This window comes from Tenrec ecaudatus, chromosome 11 (genome assembly GCF_050624435.1).
Source record: "Tenrec ecaudatus isolate mTenEca1 chromosome 11, mTenEca1.hap1, whole genome shotgun sequence".
NCBI classification, from domain to species: domain Eukaryota; kingdom Metazoa; phylum Chordata; class Mammalia; order Afrosoricida; family Tenrecidae; genus Tenrec; species Tenrec ecaudatus.
Window position 1 is genome coordinate 11,079,346 of NC_134540.1, and position 17,204 is coordinate 11,096,549.

Genomic DNA, 17,204 nt, shown 5'->3' on the forward strand with positions numbered 1-17,204 from the left:
TGACTGGGAGGGGAGGGAATGGGGACCGCGGTGGTAACTTACTGCCCTTCTCTGGCTGTGAGGAGAGTCAGCGCAGCGGGGGCTGCTGCGGATTTTGTGGGACCTGAGCTTATCCAGGGTGGCTGGGTGTGTGTGTGTGCAAATAGTTACTGACCTGGGCTGCTAACCCAGAGGTTGGAGGTTCAAGTCCACCTACGTGTGCCTGGGAAGAAAGGCCTGGCGATCTCCAACTGAAAAGTCAATGGCTGCAAACCCCACAGAACCATCTATGCTGGACGCGGGCGTCAGCCGGGTGGTAAAGGGCTTTTTTTTTTTGAAGCTTGTGCAATTTTGGGGTGGATTCTGAAGTAGAAAACAATAGAAACAACAGTTTATCTAGCCGGGGCCCTCTTGCTGAGAAGCAGGCACTCTTGGGGAGATTTTATGTGGCTCCGCTGGAGGAAGCAGGGCTCTGGTCTTCTGCTGACACACAGTCCTACCTTGGGGTCTACGGCTGTGGGGTGCCATTGAGTCGGCTCCGGCCCAAAGCGCCATTATGCACAACAGAAGGAAACGCTGCCTGGTCCTGGGCCGTCCTCACAATCGTTCCTGTGCCGAGCCCATGGGTGCAGCCACGGTGTCAGTCCGTTTCAATGAGGACCCTCCTTCCTTCTTCTGTCCCTCCACTTTACTAAGCCTGCTATCCTTCTCCAGGGACTGCTCTCTCCCGACAACCTGTCCAAAGTAGGCAAGGTGCAGTCTTGCATCTTCGCCGCTCAGGAGCACTCAGGGCAGACTCGGGTCTAGGCCAGCCCCAGTGCCTTTGAGGAGCAGGTGAAGCGTGGGCTGGTGAGAGAATAAAGAGCAGAGCCAGAGCTCTCGTCCTCTGAGACGTGGAGATTGCTGACACATAGAACAGCCCACAGGCAGTCCTGCCCATGGGAGAGCGCCTGATAGTCCTGATGGGAAATATTCAGCAAGCACTGGCATGATGACCAACTAGAAGGATCCTCAGCGTTCTCAGTGCTACAGCGTGAAGGGAACAGAACGGAGTCTGGAGCAAGAAGGGACGTGGCTCTCTCCTGGCTGACGTGGAAGGCTTGCCACTTCATGTTTTGGGAGAAAAGCAGGTTATAAGACAGTTGGTTTTATGTGTGTGTGTAAACACTCTAATTTTGTTCAGAAACAGTTTCATTTTTTAATGAGAAAAACCCCAATATATTTATATACTTGCATATTTGTAAAAATGCCTGAGAGGGTACGTACAAAATATGCTAATGGTGAATCATGAAAGATAGGCTGGGGAAGTTTCACTGTTTTCTTCATATGTTTCTATTGAAAATTCAAAAAATTGTGCACAAAAGTAATTTGCCTTATTTTTTTCATTTATCTTCATATTATCAATAAAAAAGAGCACTCTCCTGAGCAAAATATGATGCCATATCCATTCAAAACACACACACGCACACACACGCGCGCGCACACACGCACGCACGTGCACACACACGTACACACACACGCGCACGCGCGCACACACACACACACACGGGTTTAAAGTGGCCAGGAGTGAAATCATGAAAGACCTGCATGCTGGGAGAGAAAGAGTCCTTCTTCCCTTTAAATCTACTCTCCATACATTGCAATAAATGAGTCTCCAGAACAAGAACACAACCAGCACCTTTAAACGCTGGGTGACTGCCCTGGGACTGTGCCACTGCCTGTCTGTCTGTCTGTCTGTCAGGAGCTGAGTATGGAATTCGACAGCAAGGACTTGAAAATCCCTGACAGCAATTTATAGGGTCATGCATGTCACTTTTCTAGAAATGTACTTTTAAGGTAGGTTTGGCCCCTGACAGATGAGAAGAGCAACTTCACCACAGATCGTGTGACAAAAGCCAATCCATCGCACTGTCCTCCTTGTACAGCTAAGGAAAACGAGGTCTGGAAAGGCCGCAGAGCTGACCAACGGGCATGTCAGGACAAAGCCCACAGCCCTGTCTCCACATGAGGCCCTTTCTGCTGCAGAATTCGATTTTTGCCCAATGGAACAGGGACCATTTCTTTCTTTCTTTTTTAAATCATCTAATTAGGGGCTCATACAACTCTTGTCATCCACCCATCCATCCATCCACCCACCCATCCATCCACCCACCCACCCACCCACCCATCCATCCATCCATCCATCCATCCACCCACCCATCCATCCATCCATCCACCCACCTACCCACCCACCCACCCACCCACCCATCCATCCATCCATCCATCCACCCACCCATCCACCCACCCATCCACCCACCCATCCACCCATCCACCCATCCATCCACCCACCCACCCACCCATCCATCCATCCATCCATCCATCCATCCATCCATCCATCCATCCATCCATCCATCCACTGTGTCAAGCACATTTGTACATTTGTTGCCATCATCATTCTCAAGACATTTCTTTCTACTAGAGCCCTTGGTATCAGCTTCTCGCATGAACCCTTGATAATTTATAAATTATTATTTTTGCAGTCTTACACTGACCGATGTCTCCCTTCACCCACTTTTCTGTTGTCCATCCCCCTGGGAGGAGATTATAGGTCGATCGTTGTGATCGGTTCCCTCTATCTCCCCCCACCTTTCCCTTACCCTCCTGATATGCCTGCTCTCAATATTGGTCTCGAGGGGCTTATCTGTCCTGGATTCCCAGTGTTTCTGTACCAATGGCTTATCTGTACCCATGTACATGTTCTGGTCTAGCCAGATTTGTAAGGTAGAATTGGGGTCATGATCGTGGGGTGGGGGTAAGCATTTAAGAACTACAGGAAAGTTGTATGTTTCTTTGTTGCTACACTGCACCCTGACTGGCTCTTCTCCTCCCTGTGACCCTTCTGTAAGGGGATGTCCAGTTGCCTACAAATGGGCTTTGGGTCCCCACTCCGCACTCCCCCTCATTCACAATGATCTGATTTTTGTTCGTTGATGCCGGATACCTGATCCCATCAAAACTTTGTGATCACACAGGCTGGTGTGCTTTTTCCATGTGGGCTTAGTTGCTTCTCAGCTAGATGGCCACTTGTTTACCTGCAAGTCTTTAAGATCCCAGATGCTATATCTTTTGATAGCTGAGCACCATCAGCTTTCTTCACCACATTTGCTTACATACCCGCTTTGTCTTCAGTGATCGTGTAGGGAAGGTGAACATCATGGAATGCCAGGTTAATAGAACAAAGTGTTCTTGTGTTGAGGGAGTACTTGAGTGGAGGCCCAATGCAGGGACCGTGTCTTGTTACCTAGTTACACAGTCTTAAGAAGACTGCTTGCATTCACAAATTCCAGAGAAATAAAACAGAATTTAAAACACGTTTTACTGGTTGCAACTCCAAGCGGGAGCCTTGTGACATGGAGGTTTGCCACTGGACTGCAGTTCAAACCCACTGTCTGCCCTGAGGAACAAAGATGAGACATCTGCATTCTCCTCTGTCTCCTCAGGGTTGCTCTGGGTTGGGATCGATTGGAAGGCAGGCCATTGGTCTGCTTAAAATTATTTGGGAGTGTGACCTTTATATCCCACCTCCAAGTCACACCTATTCCAAACACTAGTTCCCCTCCAGGAACAAGCCAGGTACTGTGCCTTCCTGTGGGGCTAAATCCCTCCACCTCTCCATTCCCCACAGCTCTGGATGTTCACCTCACACACCTCGTGTCTCTGCCCGCTCTGTGGGAGAATGCTGGGCGGCGTCTTGTTGCCACCACACTATCAGCACTGTGAGCACTGTGCCAACTCTTCTGGGCCCTGCAGCGTCTCTATAATGCCTCCTGCAGCCACGGCAGAACCCAATACAGGCTTCCTGAGTGAGAGAATGGAGAACCCCACAGCACCCGGCAATGGCCTTTAAGAAATGATTGGTAATCTCACCTGGGAAAATGTGCCCAACTTCAAAACCCATGCCCACTGAGTCCATTCCAATTTAGAGTGACTATCAGATTTCCAAGGCTAGTAAACCTTATCTTTGGCCTGTGGAGCGGCTGGTGGGTTTGAACCACCAATCTTGCAGTTAAGCAGTCCAATGCTTACCTGACAGTATTGCCAGGGCTTCTGGGAAAATGTAATCCACGTTCCCATCACCACAAATTTGATGCCAAGAGTCTATAATGTAGTCAGTAATTTTGGCAAGTTTTGTAAGTGGAGGAAGGTATAAAGTGTGTAAGATATTCTAGTAACTTCTATAAACTTTTTTCCATCTGCAGTTTTTGGGTACAATTTGAAAGCCAAAGCTTTAAGAGCTTTAAGATGCTTACAAATGCATCTCTTTCTTTTCTTCTTAAGAAATACAGTCCACAGGATTTCGGTGTAACTAGACTTTAACCTTATTTTCATTTTTTGTAGTAATTGAACATGTAGGAACAAATATTAATTTTATCTTGTATTTATTTTGGATGTCACATATTTGATAAATCTGGCCAAAATAACCTATTTCTTGAAAGTCTTTGCTGAACTTTGGGGAGAAAAATACTAAGTAGCAAGACAGCATTAGTCAATTTCATAGGTTCCCAAATTTATTTTCAGACAAAAACAGCACCTGGGGCCCTCCTGACAATGAGAATCGTCTGTACTATCGTCCATCATCCAGAATACAGGGTAGGCGTCTGCTTTTGTAGCCCCCCTGGATCATGGCGACACCCCCACAGGGGACAGCGCTGTCCACTTTGAAAATCACTGGTCTGTTTGAATAATCTCAAATTTTAGAAATTTGATTTTTCACTGGGAATTCTAATCTTGATCTAGAGGGCGATTTTCCACTTTTTATAAATAAGTTCATTTCCATCTCCTTCCTCTTTTGTTGCTCCTGCTCTTGACCCAGAACACGCCCTTCTCCAGAGAGAAATCCATTTCTACTTTCAAACATTAGAAAAACCCCACCAGGCCTGATTTATTTTACATCCTATCGATCTATTGAGCTCTGGGGCTGCTGTCAGGTAAGCACCGGGCTGCTCACTGCAGGGCTGGTGACTACTTGGCAGAAATAAGCGAAAGCGATCAGTCTCTGTGCAGATCCATTTTTCAAACCCTATGGAGATAGGGTCACTGTCAATCAGAATCGACTGCATGGCCGGGAGTTGGGTATCTAATCTATCCATCCATCCGTCCGTCCGTCCGTCCGTCCATCCATCCATCCATCCATCCATCCATCCATCCATCCATCCATCCATTCATCCTTCCTTCCTTCCTTCCTTCCTTCCTTCCATCCTTCCATCAGGTTCTATCTGCCCTGAGCTGATTATGTGATCATCTCACCCGCTGGGCACATATACTCTAGATCAGTGCCTCTCCGACTCATCTGGAGAATGTGTTAAGAACACAAGCGCACAGAGATGCTCTGGGTCCCACGCAGATTTTCATTCATGACGTCGGGGTGGTGTAGCTTGAATTGTGTCCCCCCCAAGACTCCCCCCTCCCTCACAAATCCATGTGGTAAACCTTAATTAACTTCTAATGCCCGCGGTTATCATCTCATTTGGGTTGTCTTTGTTATACAAATGAGACAGAATTAGTGTAGATCCCATCTCATTTGCAGGCATTAGAGGTTAAGGTTAATTGAGACGATTTTGGGGAGGGTAGAGATGGGGGGGAGGGGACACAGTTCAATTCATACCACCACCGAAGTAATGAATTAAAATCGGTGTGGGGCCCAGGAATCTGTGCAGTTGCAGCCTGGGAGAAACTGCGAAGGCGTCCAGGAAACCCACGGGCAGTTCCACACTGTCCTAGTATGAGGAGTTATGAGTTGGCAGCACTGAAAGGCAGTGATGCTTTCAATCACCATGGAGATGAGAAGAGATGGAAGAAGCCAGAGAAAGCAGCAGAGATGGGGGAAGAGCAAAGTGACCACATGAAGATGGTCCAGGAGCAGCTCAGAGAGCAAAGGACCTTCCTCCAGAGCTGACCACGGAGAGCATCCTCCCCAGGAGCTGGTGCTTTGTGCAGGATTGTGTTTGTTCAAGTCACCCACCGGTGGCTTATCTGTATCGCAGCACTGCAGGACTAAGGGAGGTGGGGACCAAGAGTCTGAGGTTCTAATAAGCTCCCAGGTTCTTATTTTGATGCTATGGGTCCACAGACCACAAAGGAATATCACTGTTCTAGGATATGCCGACTCAAATGATGTGGACTGATACCGGAGCGTATTTTAATTCTGTCGCTTGGGGATTTACCTATAAGGGGAACAAAATAGGCCATATATGCCCAATAATGGCTTCGTGAGGTTGCCTGTGATGGCTCTGGTTTCAATTGCATAGCTACTTCACAGAGTTTGAAGTTCAGGCTCTTTGGTGGTGCAGATGTTGCAAGTTGGGCTGCAATCCCCAAGCCGTGTGAAACCACCAGCCACAACACAGGAGAAAGACGGGGTTCTACTCCCCCAGTTACAGCCTCCGAAACGCACAGGGGCAGTTCTGCCTTGTCTTATAGGGTTGCTATGATTGGAATCGACTCGACCCTCCAGTAAAGTTACTATGTAAGATCTCTGACTATCTAACCCAGTGAAACTGTTTAAATAAATCAAGATGTACCTGCACGACGAGGTATTTCCCAGGCAGTAAAGAAAATGTTTGGGATGCAACTTTAATTATGTAGAAGATTATGAAGTTTTGCATAGGGTCAGATTTTTTTCAGCAAGAAATACACAGGAAAAAGGAATCAGAAGTTAAAAGATCAAATTTAGGAAAAGCGAGAGTATCCTTAGTTGAGAAGTTTATTTATTATATTTTGTTTTATATCTAATAGTGTTTTTATGCGCTCCACAAGCCAGGCAGTGGAACGCCCTGCCCTCGGGGCTCACAGTCTAAGACAACGTGAAACAGGACAGGACGAGGGTTACCAGCGCTTCGAGGGGACTGAGAGTTCAAACTCGCCAGCTGAGAGTTCTTTCTCGTTAAGCTTCTTTCCTTCTTCCTAGATTTCTTTTCCGCTGACCCCTGACCCCCAACTCTTCACCCCCGCCATAGTTTGAGTCTATAAGCAAAGTTTAGGTGGGAAAACATTTCTTGGACATTGACTTAACGAGTTGCACCTAAGGATGGTGGAGAAACACTCACACGCGTACAGAACAATGTGAGCCACTGGGAGAAGCACTGCAGGAGACAGCAAGGGGCTGTTCACGACCCAGTCTAGCGAAATAGATTCCATTTTGAAGTAGTTAGTTTATTGTGCCAACCTGGCCGATAAACACATGTGGGATTAATTGCAGGGTGGAGAGATAAATGGCTCGGCAAGCCTTGCCTTGCTTGCCTCTCGCTCCTTGATCATCGGACCAGTGTGTGGCTGCCTTGCTTGTTCTGTGCCTCAATTTGCAAGCTACACTACCTGTGGGACACCTAACCCATGGACCATGTGTCGCTGCAATTTGAGGTGCCTTCAAGACCTGCTTTGCCACATCATTGGAATTTATATCTCTTGAGCTGGGGACTGTCAGACCCTGTCATCTGGCTGACTGTTGGTGACCTGCTTTGCTGTTTGCTGCCTGTGCCAAGATAGCCTGAATCTCTCTACAGAGGACTACCTGGCGGCCCTCAAGACTTGAAGGACTGCCAGTGTCTCACAACTGTCTCATGGGAGTGAGTTGCACTGAGCCATTTGTACTGCTTTATAATTTAATTAACTGTCTATTTCTTATGTTATACATCTATCTACCTGTATAAATATATGTAAAATTATTAGCATTCTAGTTTTGTTTCTCTAGAGAACCCTGTCTAACGCACATTTCCAGGAAACAGGGAAGCAAGATGAAATGTTTATTTCAGTATTGGGTGGATGACGTTGACTATGTGTTTAATTTTAGGGATGGAGAGAGGTTTTACAAAGTTTGAGGGGGAAAACTGTAAGGCCCCGTTGTCCTGCGAGAAGAACGTAAAATGGCCTTGGGTCTCCACAGGCTGCAGTGGGTGCAGGGGTGAAGGCTGAGTACCAGGGGCCCACAGACTGGCAGTGAGACAGACGTGTTTGTGATAGACTGAGATACCCACGCAGTGATTTGAACACCCCAATGGGAACATGGGTGATTTGTTAGAGTATTCTTTAATAAAGGGAGGAGGAGATTCTCTCAGTGAGTTCAACCCAAGGATTATCTGCAATTAATAAATCAGTGATTTGTTAAAAAATGTAAGTTTTGCTAAAAAACTCCCTGGGTATCCATTACAATTGGTGTATTCCTGTGACTTTTACAATATTCTCCCTGAAATATGACACTTCATTTGCATTATGACTATGACCAAGAGGCTCACTAAGCAAGGGGATTTTGTTTGTGAATGTCCGTGGTGGGGACCTGTCTGTGTCACAAAGGAGGTTTGTTTATCTGAGAGTGCTGGTGGGTAACTGGAGGAAGTCAGGAGTATGAGAGAGAATGCAGTTGGCGAGACCCAAAGAATACGGAACTATTTTGATACAAAGGGGAGTGGTAGGAGAAAAACAGATTTAATTACATTTATATCTTGCTTTATAATAATAAAATGTAACTCCATCTTAGCTGGATAAAATAGAGTTTTATCACATAGTTAATGGTATGGGAAGAGAAAGTAGGAAGGGATGAACAAAAGGCACAAGGGAAGAGGAAACAGGAAACAGTGAGGCACCATTTTATAAAGACCAGAAAAGATTCACAAGGGGACTTCAAAAAGTTCCTGAAAAACTTCCATTATCTTTCGATTCCATTTTCCCATGAACTTTGTGAAGACCCCTCATGTATCTACGATGGTTCCGTAAGGACCCAATGCAGAAATGAGAACGTTAAATGGTAATCTTCCAGTTAGCGGTATGTAAAAGGAAATATGAATTTCTTTAAAAGGGACTGTTTTTGGCCTTCACTCCTCAAGTTTCTTTCCCAGGAATTCCTTGAAATCACTGTTGCCTGAAATCTGAATGCTGCTGCTTTGCAGCCTGGCCGCAATGAAGTTCCAGGGAATGAGGAAGCTACTCCTTGTGTTTGAAGAGAGTCAGGAGTAGAAGTCTTTCAAAGCACACCGGACAATAATGACTCCAAGCAAACCCATTGCCATCGAGTCAATCTGCCTCTGAGTGACCCTTCAGGACACCCCGGGTTTCCAAGACTGCAATCAGCACAGAAGCAGACTGCTCCCTCTGTCTCCCCTGGGGCAGCTGGTGAGTCAGTGGATAGGCCCCCTGGGCTTCCCATAGAGAAGACACCACAGATACCAATTGTTCTAGTTAAGTCAGTGGTTCTCAACCTGTGGGTGGCGCCCCCTTGGGGTTGCCCGATTTATAACAGTAGCAAAATGACAGTTATGAAGTAGCAACAAAAATAATTTTATGGATGGGGGGGGGTCAGGACAACATAAGGAACTGTATTAAAGGGGTGCGGCATTGGGAAGGTTGAGAACCACTGGTTTAAGTTACAGGAAGTGTATATTGCACATGATCCCTAATTTGTATAGGTTTTTACTCATTGCTCATTGTAACTAACTTAAACTTAAAAAAACAAACTAAACGCACGATTCCAACTCAGAGCAATCCAGACCTGCCACCTCGGGTTTCTGAGACTGTAAATCTTTATGAGAGCCGACAGCCTCATCTGTCTCCTGTGGAACAGTGGATGGATTCGAACTACTGACGTGCTGGTTAGCAGGTCAATACATAATCCACTACTCCACTGGGACTCCATCAACATGTTAAGTCTTGTAAAATTGACTGTCCACATGCATCGATAGCTCTCTACATATAGAATTTTGAGCTCTAAATACTATTCTTGGTATGAAAATATACTACTTTTTAGTTATACTTATTGAAACAAATGTAGATAGCTATTTACAAAACTCCCATGAAGGCTACCAGCTTCAGTTAGGGCTCAGTACATGGTGTTGCATTCATTTTCACAGCGGGTTTTGACGCCATCCCTATCATAGCATTTTAATATAAACTTGATATTTACAGAACTTGTAAAGTAAAAACTTGATGCAGTGGTTCATAATTCTTATACAAACTGATACTTTTTAAAAAAAGCAATGCAATCTGATCACACCTTAAAAGCCTACACAAGTTAACCATATCTTGAAACAAATAGGGAATCTCCCAAAGTTGTCCGACATTTCTTTAGCACACGGTTTTCACAATGTTATAACAAAAAAGAGAATCCATTTAAGTCCCCCCTCAAAACTGTGTTTCCAGTACAGCAACCTAAACTTTAAGAATAGCTTTTCTTTCTATGAAAGGCAGATAGCAAAAAATCCTATTAAAAATCATTAACTACTGGGAGGGTGGAGGGAAGGTGGAGTAGAAAGTGGGAACCGATGATAGTGATCTACATATAACCTCCTCCCTGGGGGATGGTTCAACAGAAAGTGGGTGAAGGGAGACATCCGACAGTGTAAGATATGACAAATAATAATAATAATTTATAAATTATCAAGGGTTCATGAGGGAGGCAGGATTGGGGAGGGAGGGGGAAAATGAGCTGATACCAAGGGCTCAAGTAGAAAGCAAATGTGAGAATGATGAGGGCAACAAATGTGCTTGACATACAATGGATGTATGTACGAGCCCCCAATAAAGTGATTAAAAAAGAAAGAAAAACAAAAATCCAAGTTAAAAAAATAATTACCCCAAACTCAAACTTGCGGAAAGGATTCTTTGAAAGAAGTGAAAACAAGCACAGTACATACTGTGAGGAAAATAAAACTACACTTGAAAGTGCTCACGCATGTCGTAACATTATTCTCAGTGCTGTGCTCTAGTCGTTTTAAAAAAGTGCTCTTGCTGGGGACAAGGAGCTGCCGCTTATTCTCCACGGGCCACTCCAGCCAAAATCAAGTCTGCAAACTAGGCTCGGAGTTGTTTCCCGCTGTGAACGTTTGCAGCGATGTCGCTGTTAGCAGCCACTCATGCCCCGGAGCTCCACTGCGTCCATTGCGTGTGCTCCTGCTTGGGAATTCTTTGTGACCGAATTTTATCCTAAAGCTTGAATTGTAATTACATCTCCTCTTATGCCAAAGCAGTGCATGTTTTTCAGATAGAGGCGCCCAATCTCACTCAATTGAGCTACAAAAGACTGACACTTTGAAAATTAACAGACAGCAGTTTTCGTCCCACATGCGATACCTGTTCCCTTATTTCTTTCAATTTTTCCAATCGCTTGAGTTTTGTCGCATATTCTTGCACTTCTTTCAGTCCAATGTCTGTGCAGAGACGAACCAAGAAACGCAAGCCTGAAAATGAAAAGCATATTTAGCAAAGGGTTTACGCGCGGTGCTGACGGCACAAAGAAACCCAGCAGTGCGGTCTCCTGGGGCTCGGAACGGTGCTCACGACCTGTCTTTCTGGCTTGAAAAAGCGCCCCGCGTCTCCTTCGCTGGCTCACGCTCCAGACTCTGCCCACTGGCCCCGCGTGCCCGCCGCAGGGCAGAAGGGACCGCGCTAACCAGCACAGGGGCAGTTCTAGCCGAGCGGTGAAAGGCAGACGCGCAGGGAACTGGGGGGCCTGTTTGGAACCTAAGTGGGGCTCACTGAATTTACGTCCAGCCCCGATGGGCAGTTTCAGAACTGTGCACCCAGGTTACAGTGAAGCGTGGACTACACAGTACGGGCAGTTTGTTCATGCCACCGTCATACGAATTACTCATAGGCACTCTTTAAAGCCTTCTTTTAAAAAACATTCACTCACCCTACAGGCAAGTTCCTGGGCGGTTAAAGACCACAGTCCCTATTTTAGAGTAGTTGCCCTTAGAATGGTCACTAAATCCACACGGAAGGGCTGCAGGGAAGGGGAAAGGAGCCCTTGGGAATCCACCACCCAGTGGATGACCGAGAACAGAGTTAGGGAGCGTCCGGCCTGCGGGCCAAATGAGTTCTGGCCATCGATTCTAAAACAAACCTCAACTCACTGCCACCGAGTCAGTGATGGCTCACAGTGACCCTAGAGGGCAGGGTAGAACTGCCCTGGGCTTTCTGAGACTGTCACTCTTTATGGGAGTAGAAAGTCCTGTCTCTCTCCCTTCGAGCAGCGGGCGGTTTCAAGCTGCTGAACTTGTGGACTGTAGCCCAGTGCATACCCACTTGGCCACCAGGACCATCACATCACGGGTGAGTTAATTAAACGTTTGAGCAACTAAAGCCGGCTGATTTTTAAGCGGGCAATTTCATACGGCCTGAGAATTCTGCTATGAATACCCACTTGGGTCTTCGAAGAGCACAGGTCCCCCGCCCTGACCTGGAATATCATCGTTACTTTGCCGCTGCGTGTTCCTCCGCAGCCCGCACCACTGAACTTGACGCTTACCGTTTCCTTGCTTAAGAAACACAACGTAAAACCACAACGAAGTCCTTGCTATGGCTTCTACCCACGGCCCCGAGTCCTATTGCTTAGCCTCGCTTGATATTAAGTCGTATGAAACAGTAGCATTCTGCACACCCTCCTCCGCCACTTGCCTTGCCCACGGATCACGATGCTTCTCAAATTAAAAAAGGCTCTAGAGCGAGCAGCGGATACTGGAGACCACGGGTTCACTACGATCTCTGTAAGAATGGCCTCTTCCATGACCGGCCGTCATGATTTTAAAACATGTATTTCAGATTAAAATGATGTTTCCTATAACATAAAAGCCAGCCCTCTCTTTGTAAGGAATTTGTTAAACATAGAGATGCACAGAGGAAAGCAAAGAGTTGGCCTCTGAAGCTAAGTGTTGAATAGATTTCTTCCTGGGTTCTTCTAAGTTTTTGAGACCGTGATACCAGGGTAGTATGCTTGAAAAAAGTTTCTAACAACTGAAAAATATCTTCCCATACACTTCTATAACTGCATTAACTAGTCTCTTCTTACAGAACTACTTAATAACTACCACGAATGCAATGGTTCAGCTCTTGGCTGCTAACGGAAAGGTTGGTGGTTCAAACCCGTGCAGTGGGTCGTGGGAGAAAGACCTAGGGATCTGCTCCCATACAGATCACAACCTATATCAGAATCAATTTGATGGCAACTGTTTGGGGGCTAGTGGTATCTCATTGTGGTTTGGGTTTGCATTTCCCTGTGGACTAATGATGTTGAGCATCTTACCATGCGCTTGTCACTCACTTGTATGTCTTCTCTGTAGAAATGGATATTCAAGAACTGTGTTCATTTAATTGAAGTATTTTTATTTTTGTTAGCAGGTTGAAAGAAATCTTTATTTATTATGAATAGCAAACTTCTTGTATGATTTAATATTTTCTACTATTCTATTGGCTGTCTTTTTAATTTCTGTATAAGGTCCAAAAAAGGTTTTGATTTTATGGACAATAAAACTTAAAATTTTGGGGGTTGTTTGTACTTTTGGTGTCATAGCTAAGACTCCATGACCAAACTCAAGGTTATGAAGATTGACTGCTATGCTTTCATCTAAGATTTATGGTTTTAGCTCTTTCATTTAGGTTATTGGTACATTTCAGTTGATTTCTGTAACGGTGTGAGGTAGGGTTACAATCCCATTCTTCTGCATGTGGGAATCTAGCTGTGCCAACACCATTGGTTGAAAAGATTGCTCTCTCTCCATTGAATGAACTTGGCAGACGACAAATTGAAAGTCAATTGGCCAGGGTTTGGATCCAGTGTGTGGGTTTCTTCCGTATTCTCAGTTCTACTCCTTTCATCTATATGTCTATCAGCACTTGTCAGCACTGCCCTGTTTCCATTACTGTGGCCATGCTTTGAAGTTGGGAGGTATGGTTTCTTCAACTGTGCTCTTTTTCAAAGTTGTTTTGGCTACTTGAGACTCTTGCAATGACACAAGCGTTTTTAAAAGCTTGCAGTGAAAATATGTACAACCAAACATTTGCCAGGTCAGCCATCTCTATGTTCAATGAATCGATTACATGGATGCTCTTGTGCAACTACTTTCTATACGAACTTAAGGATTGGTATATCCATTTTTAGAAGAAAGGACTTTGGTCATTTCGTTAAAAATCACGTCGACTCTCTAGACTGTTTGATCAGCATTGCCATCCTAACCATATCAAGTGTTTCGATCCATAAACACTGCGTGTATTTTCGCTTAGTTAGACTTCTTGCTAAATCTATTCCTAGGTATTCCACTCTTTTAGGCTTTTACCCAGAAGGCCGCTCGGGGTTGCAACTGACTCCATGGCACCTAACAGCAACCTAAATAGAACTGTTAGAAACTGTTTTCTCCATTTCCTCTTGAAATGGCGTGTGGCTGTGGTATAAAAGCACAACAGATCAGAGTTTTGCTTCTTCTTTTCCGGCCTGGGGACATTTCTGTTTTTCTTGTCTGATAGCTCTGACTAGAACTTCCATGACAATATTGATTAGTAGGCGTGAAAACAGTCTTGTCTTGTTCCTTTCCAGTGAAAGTTTTCAGTCTTGAACCATTGTGTCTGATGTCTGATTTAAAAGTGTCCTTCATCATGTTGAAGGATTTCTCATTTATAAGTAGTTAGTTGAGCTTTTAAATCGTAAAGGGGTGCTGGATTTTGTAAAATGCCTTTTCTGTAACCATTGGGATGATCATGTGGTTTTGTTTCCTCTGTTCTATTAAATTGACTTTCTTACATTGAACTGTCCTTGCACGCCTGGGATAAATTCCACTTGGTCATGGTGTACAATCTTTAAAGATCCAATTGCAATCAGTTGACTAGGATTTTGTTGTGTTTTTTGATTGATATCGCTAAGCGGTATTGGTTTGCAGTGCTCTTGTGATCTTTTTACACTTTGGGAACACTGTGATGCTGGCCTCACAGAATGAGTAAGGACCTTTCCCTCTTATTTATTTAGTTTTTGGCGGGTAGGGTTTTGAGAAGTATTAGTGCTAATTAATTCTTCTTTATATGCTTGGTAGAATTTGCCAGTGAAACCATGCAGTTTGGGGGTTTTCTTTGGGGGGGACTTTTTCTTATTACTGACAACTTTTTCAGTGAAGAGTTTTAAGTCTTTTGAGATTTTCTTTTTCCTTGAATGAATTTAGGTAATTTGTGTGTTCCAAGAATATTTTCTAGATTATCTAATTTGTTGGCATGCAATTGTTCATTGTTTTCTCTTATAATCCTTTTTATTTATATATGATAAGCCAGCAATGTCCTTCACATCTGATATTATGTACTTTGTCTCTCCTCTTTTTTCTCAGTCAGTACAGTCAAAGGTTTGTAAATTTTACTGATTTCCCCCCCCCCCCCAATAATCTATTTTTGGCTTTGCCGGTCGTTTCTGTTGTATTTCAATTCTTTTCATTTATCTCTACTCTGGTGTCTGTTATTTCCTTTTTCCTGCTGTCTTTGGGCCAGTTAGTCAAGGTTGAGAATTAGGTTATTAATTCAGGATCCTTCTTCTCTTTTGAAAATAATAATAATAATTTAACACTATCAATGTTCCTCTGAGCACGGCCTTGGCTGCATCCCACTGTGTTTTGGTATGGCGTGCTTTCGCTTTCATCCACCCCTAAGTTGTCTGTAATTCTTTGTGATTTCCTTTTTGATCCACTGGTTCTTTAATAGTGTGGGGCTTGATTTTCACGTGTATTTGAATTGTTCGGCGTTCCATCTATTATTGCTCTAGTTGCCTTCATTCCCTTGTGGGAGGAGAAAACATTTTGCTTGATTTCAGTCTTTTAAAGTGTATTGAGAGTTGCTTTGTGAAAACGACATTTGGTTTATACTAGAGAACGATCTATGTGCATGGGAGAAGAATTGGTATTCTACTTCTCTTGGATGACGTGTAGTAAATATGTCTGGTAGAGCTAGTGGTCTATAGATACTCTCTCCATTGTTGATACTATTTTTGTAGACTTTCAGTTCTGTCAATATTTGCTTCATATCTTGTTAGGTTCTGTTATATATTTATAATTGTTACATCATTCCTGACAAATTAACCCTCATGTCCTCCCTTGTCTCTTACCCTATATACTTGAGTTAAGCCTACCTGAATATCAGCCAAGGCACCTAATTTTACCACAAAAACTCCATTAAAAATGTGCTGATGGGGGAGAGGGAGTGGGGAGGGAGGGGAAAAATGAGGAGCTGATACCAAGGGCTTAAGTAGAAAGCAAACGTTTTGAGAATGTTGATGGCAACATGTGTACAAATGTGCTTGACACAATGGAGGTGTGTATGGATTGTGATAAGAGTTGTACGAGCCCCCAATAAAATGATTTTAAAACAAAGAAATAAAAGGAGGGATTGGAAAATTTTTTTAAAATATGCCGAAAAACTCAGCTTATACACGATTATATAAAATATACTCTTACTTTTGATTTAAAACCTGTTTATCTGATGGTAGTGCAGTCACCTCGGCTCTGTGTTGGTTACCAGTTGCATGCTGTTGGTAAGCACAGTGGAGCAGACTTTGCTCAGAGAGTTTGCTCCTCCCTTCCAGGCTGCAGGGTTCACAGGAACAGAAGGGCTTTCTCTCTCAGAGCTACTAGGTGAGTTTGAACCACTAGCTTTTCAGTTCACCACTGAGTGCTTAGCCATTGCCCATCTGGGCTCCTCCCATTTATGTGGACGACTGCTTTTCCAGCCTCTCATTGTGTCTTTAAATCTGAAGTGATTCTTTTATAGAGAGCACAGCGTTTAGAGTATGGTTTTTTGTCCATTCTGCAAATCGCTGAGTTTTGATTGGATAATTCAACCCGATTATACTTGAAGTAGTAATTGATAAGGAGGGACTTACCAATATATACTTGTGTAGAAGCCGAGTTTTTCAGCACATTTTTAATGCAGTTTTTGTGGTAAAATTAGGTGCCTTGGCTGATATTTGGGTCGGCTTATACTCGAGTATATATGGTAGTTCGGCCACTTATTATTTATTTTTTTGTGTTCTACTTTTTTATTTGAAAATTTTATATATCTTTTTGTGGTTACTATGAAAAATTACATATTATATTCTTAATATATAACAATTTAGCTTGGATTGATAGCAACTTGAGTGTAATAGTGTACAAAACCCTGTTCCTAGACAGCTGTTTTGCCCTCCGAAGTTGTTGACAGACGCTCCATCTTTCTGCAGTGTGCCTAGTAATATGAGAGGGCTACAAAAAGCTGACAGAAGAATTCCTCTATGTTTTAGTTCTATTTTTCTGCTAACTTTTTGAAGCCCCTTTGGCATAGAAGGAGCCCTGGTGGCATAGGGGTTAAGCCTTTGGCTGCCACCTGCAAGTCCAGCAGTTTAAGCCTCCAGCTTCATCGAGGGAGAAAGATGAGGCTTTCTACTGCCGTCGAGAGCTGCAGTCTCAGAAACTCTCAGG

General features: G+C 44.2%; 1 protein-coding gene across 2 annotated transcripts in view; it reads right to left on the bottom strand.

Moving 5' to 3' along the window:
* IFT88 (intraflagellar transport 88) overlaps positions 1–17,204 on the bottom strand; it is a 102,502-nt gene that overhangs the window by 19,020 nt on the left and 66,278 nt on the right. For both annotated transcript variants that reach the window (XM_075562850.1, XM_075562849.1), the window contains exon 23: positions 11,077–11,183. In XM_075562850.1, coding sequence (XP_075418965.1) covers positions 11,077–11,183 — 107 coding nt within the window. The remainder of the gene's footprint in view (positions 1–11,076; positions 11,184–17,204) is intronic.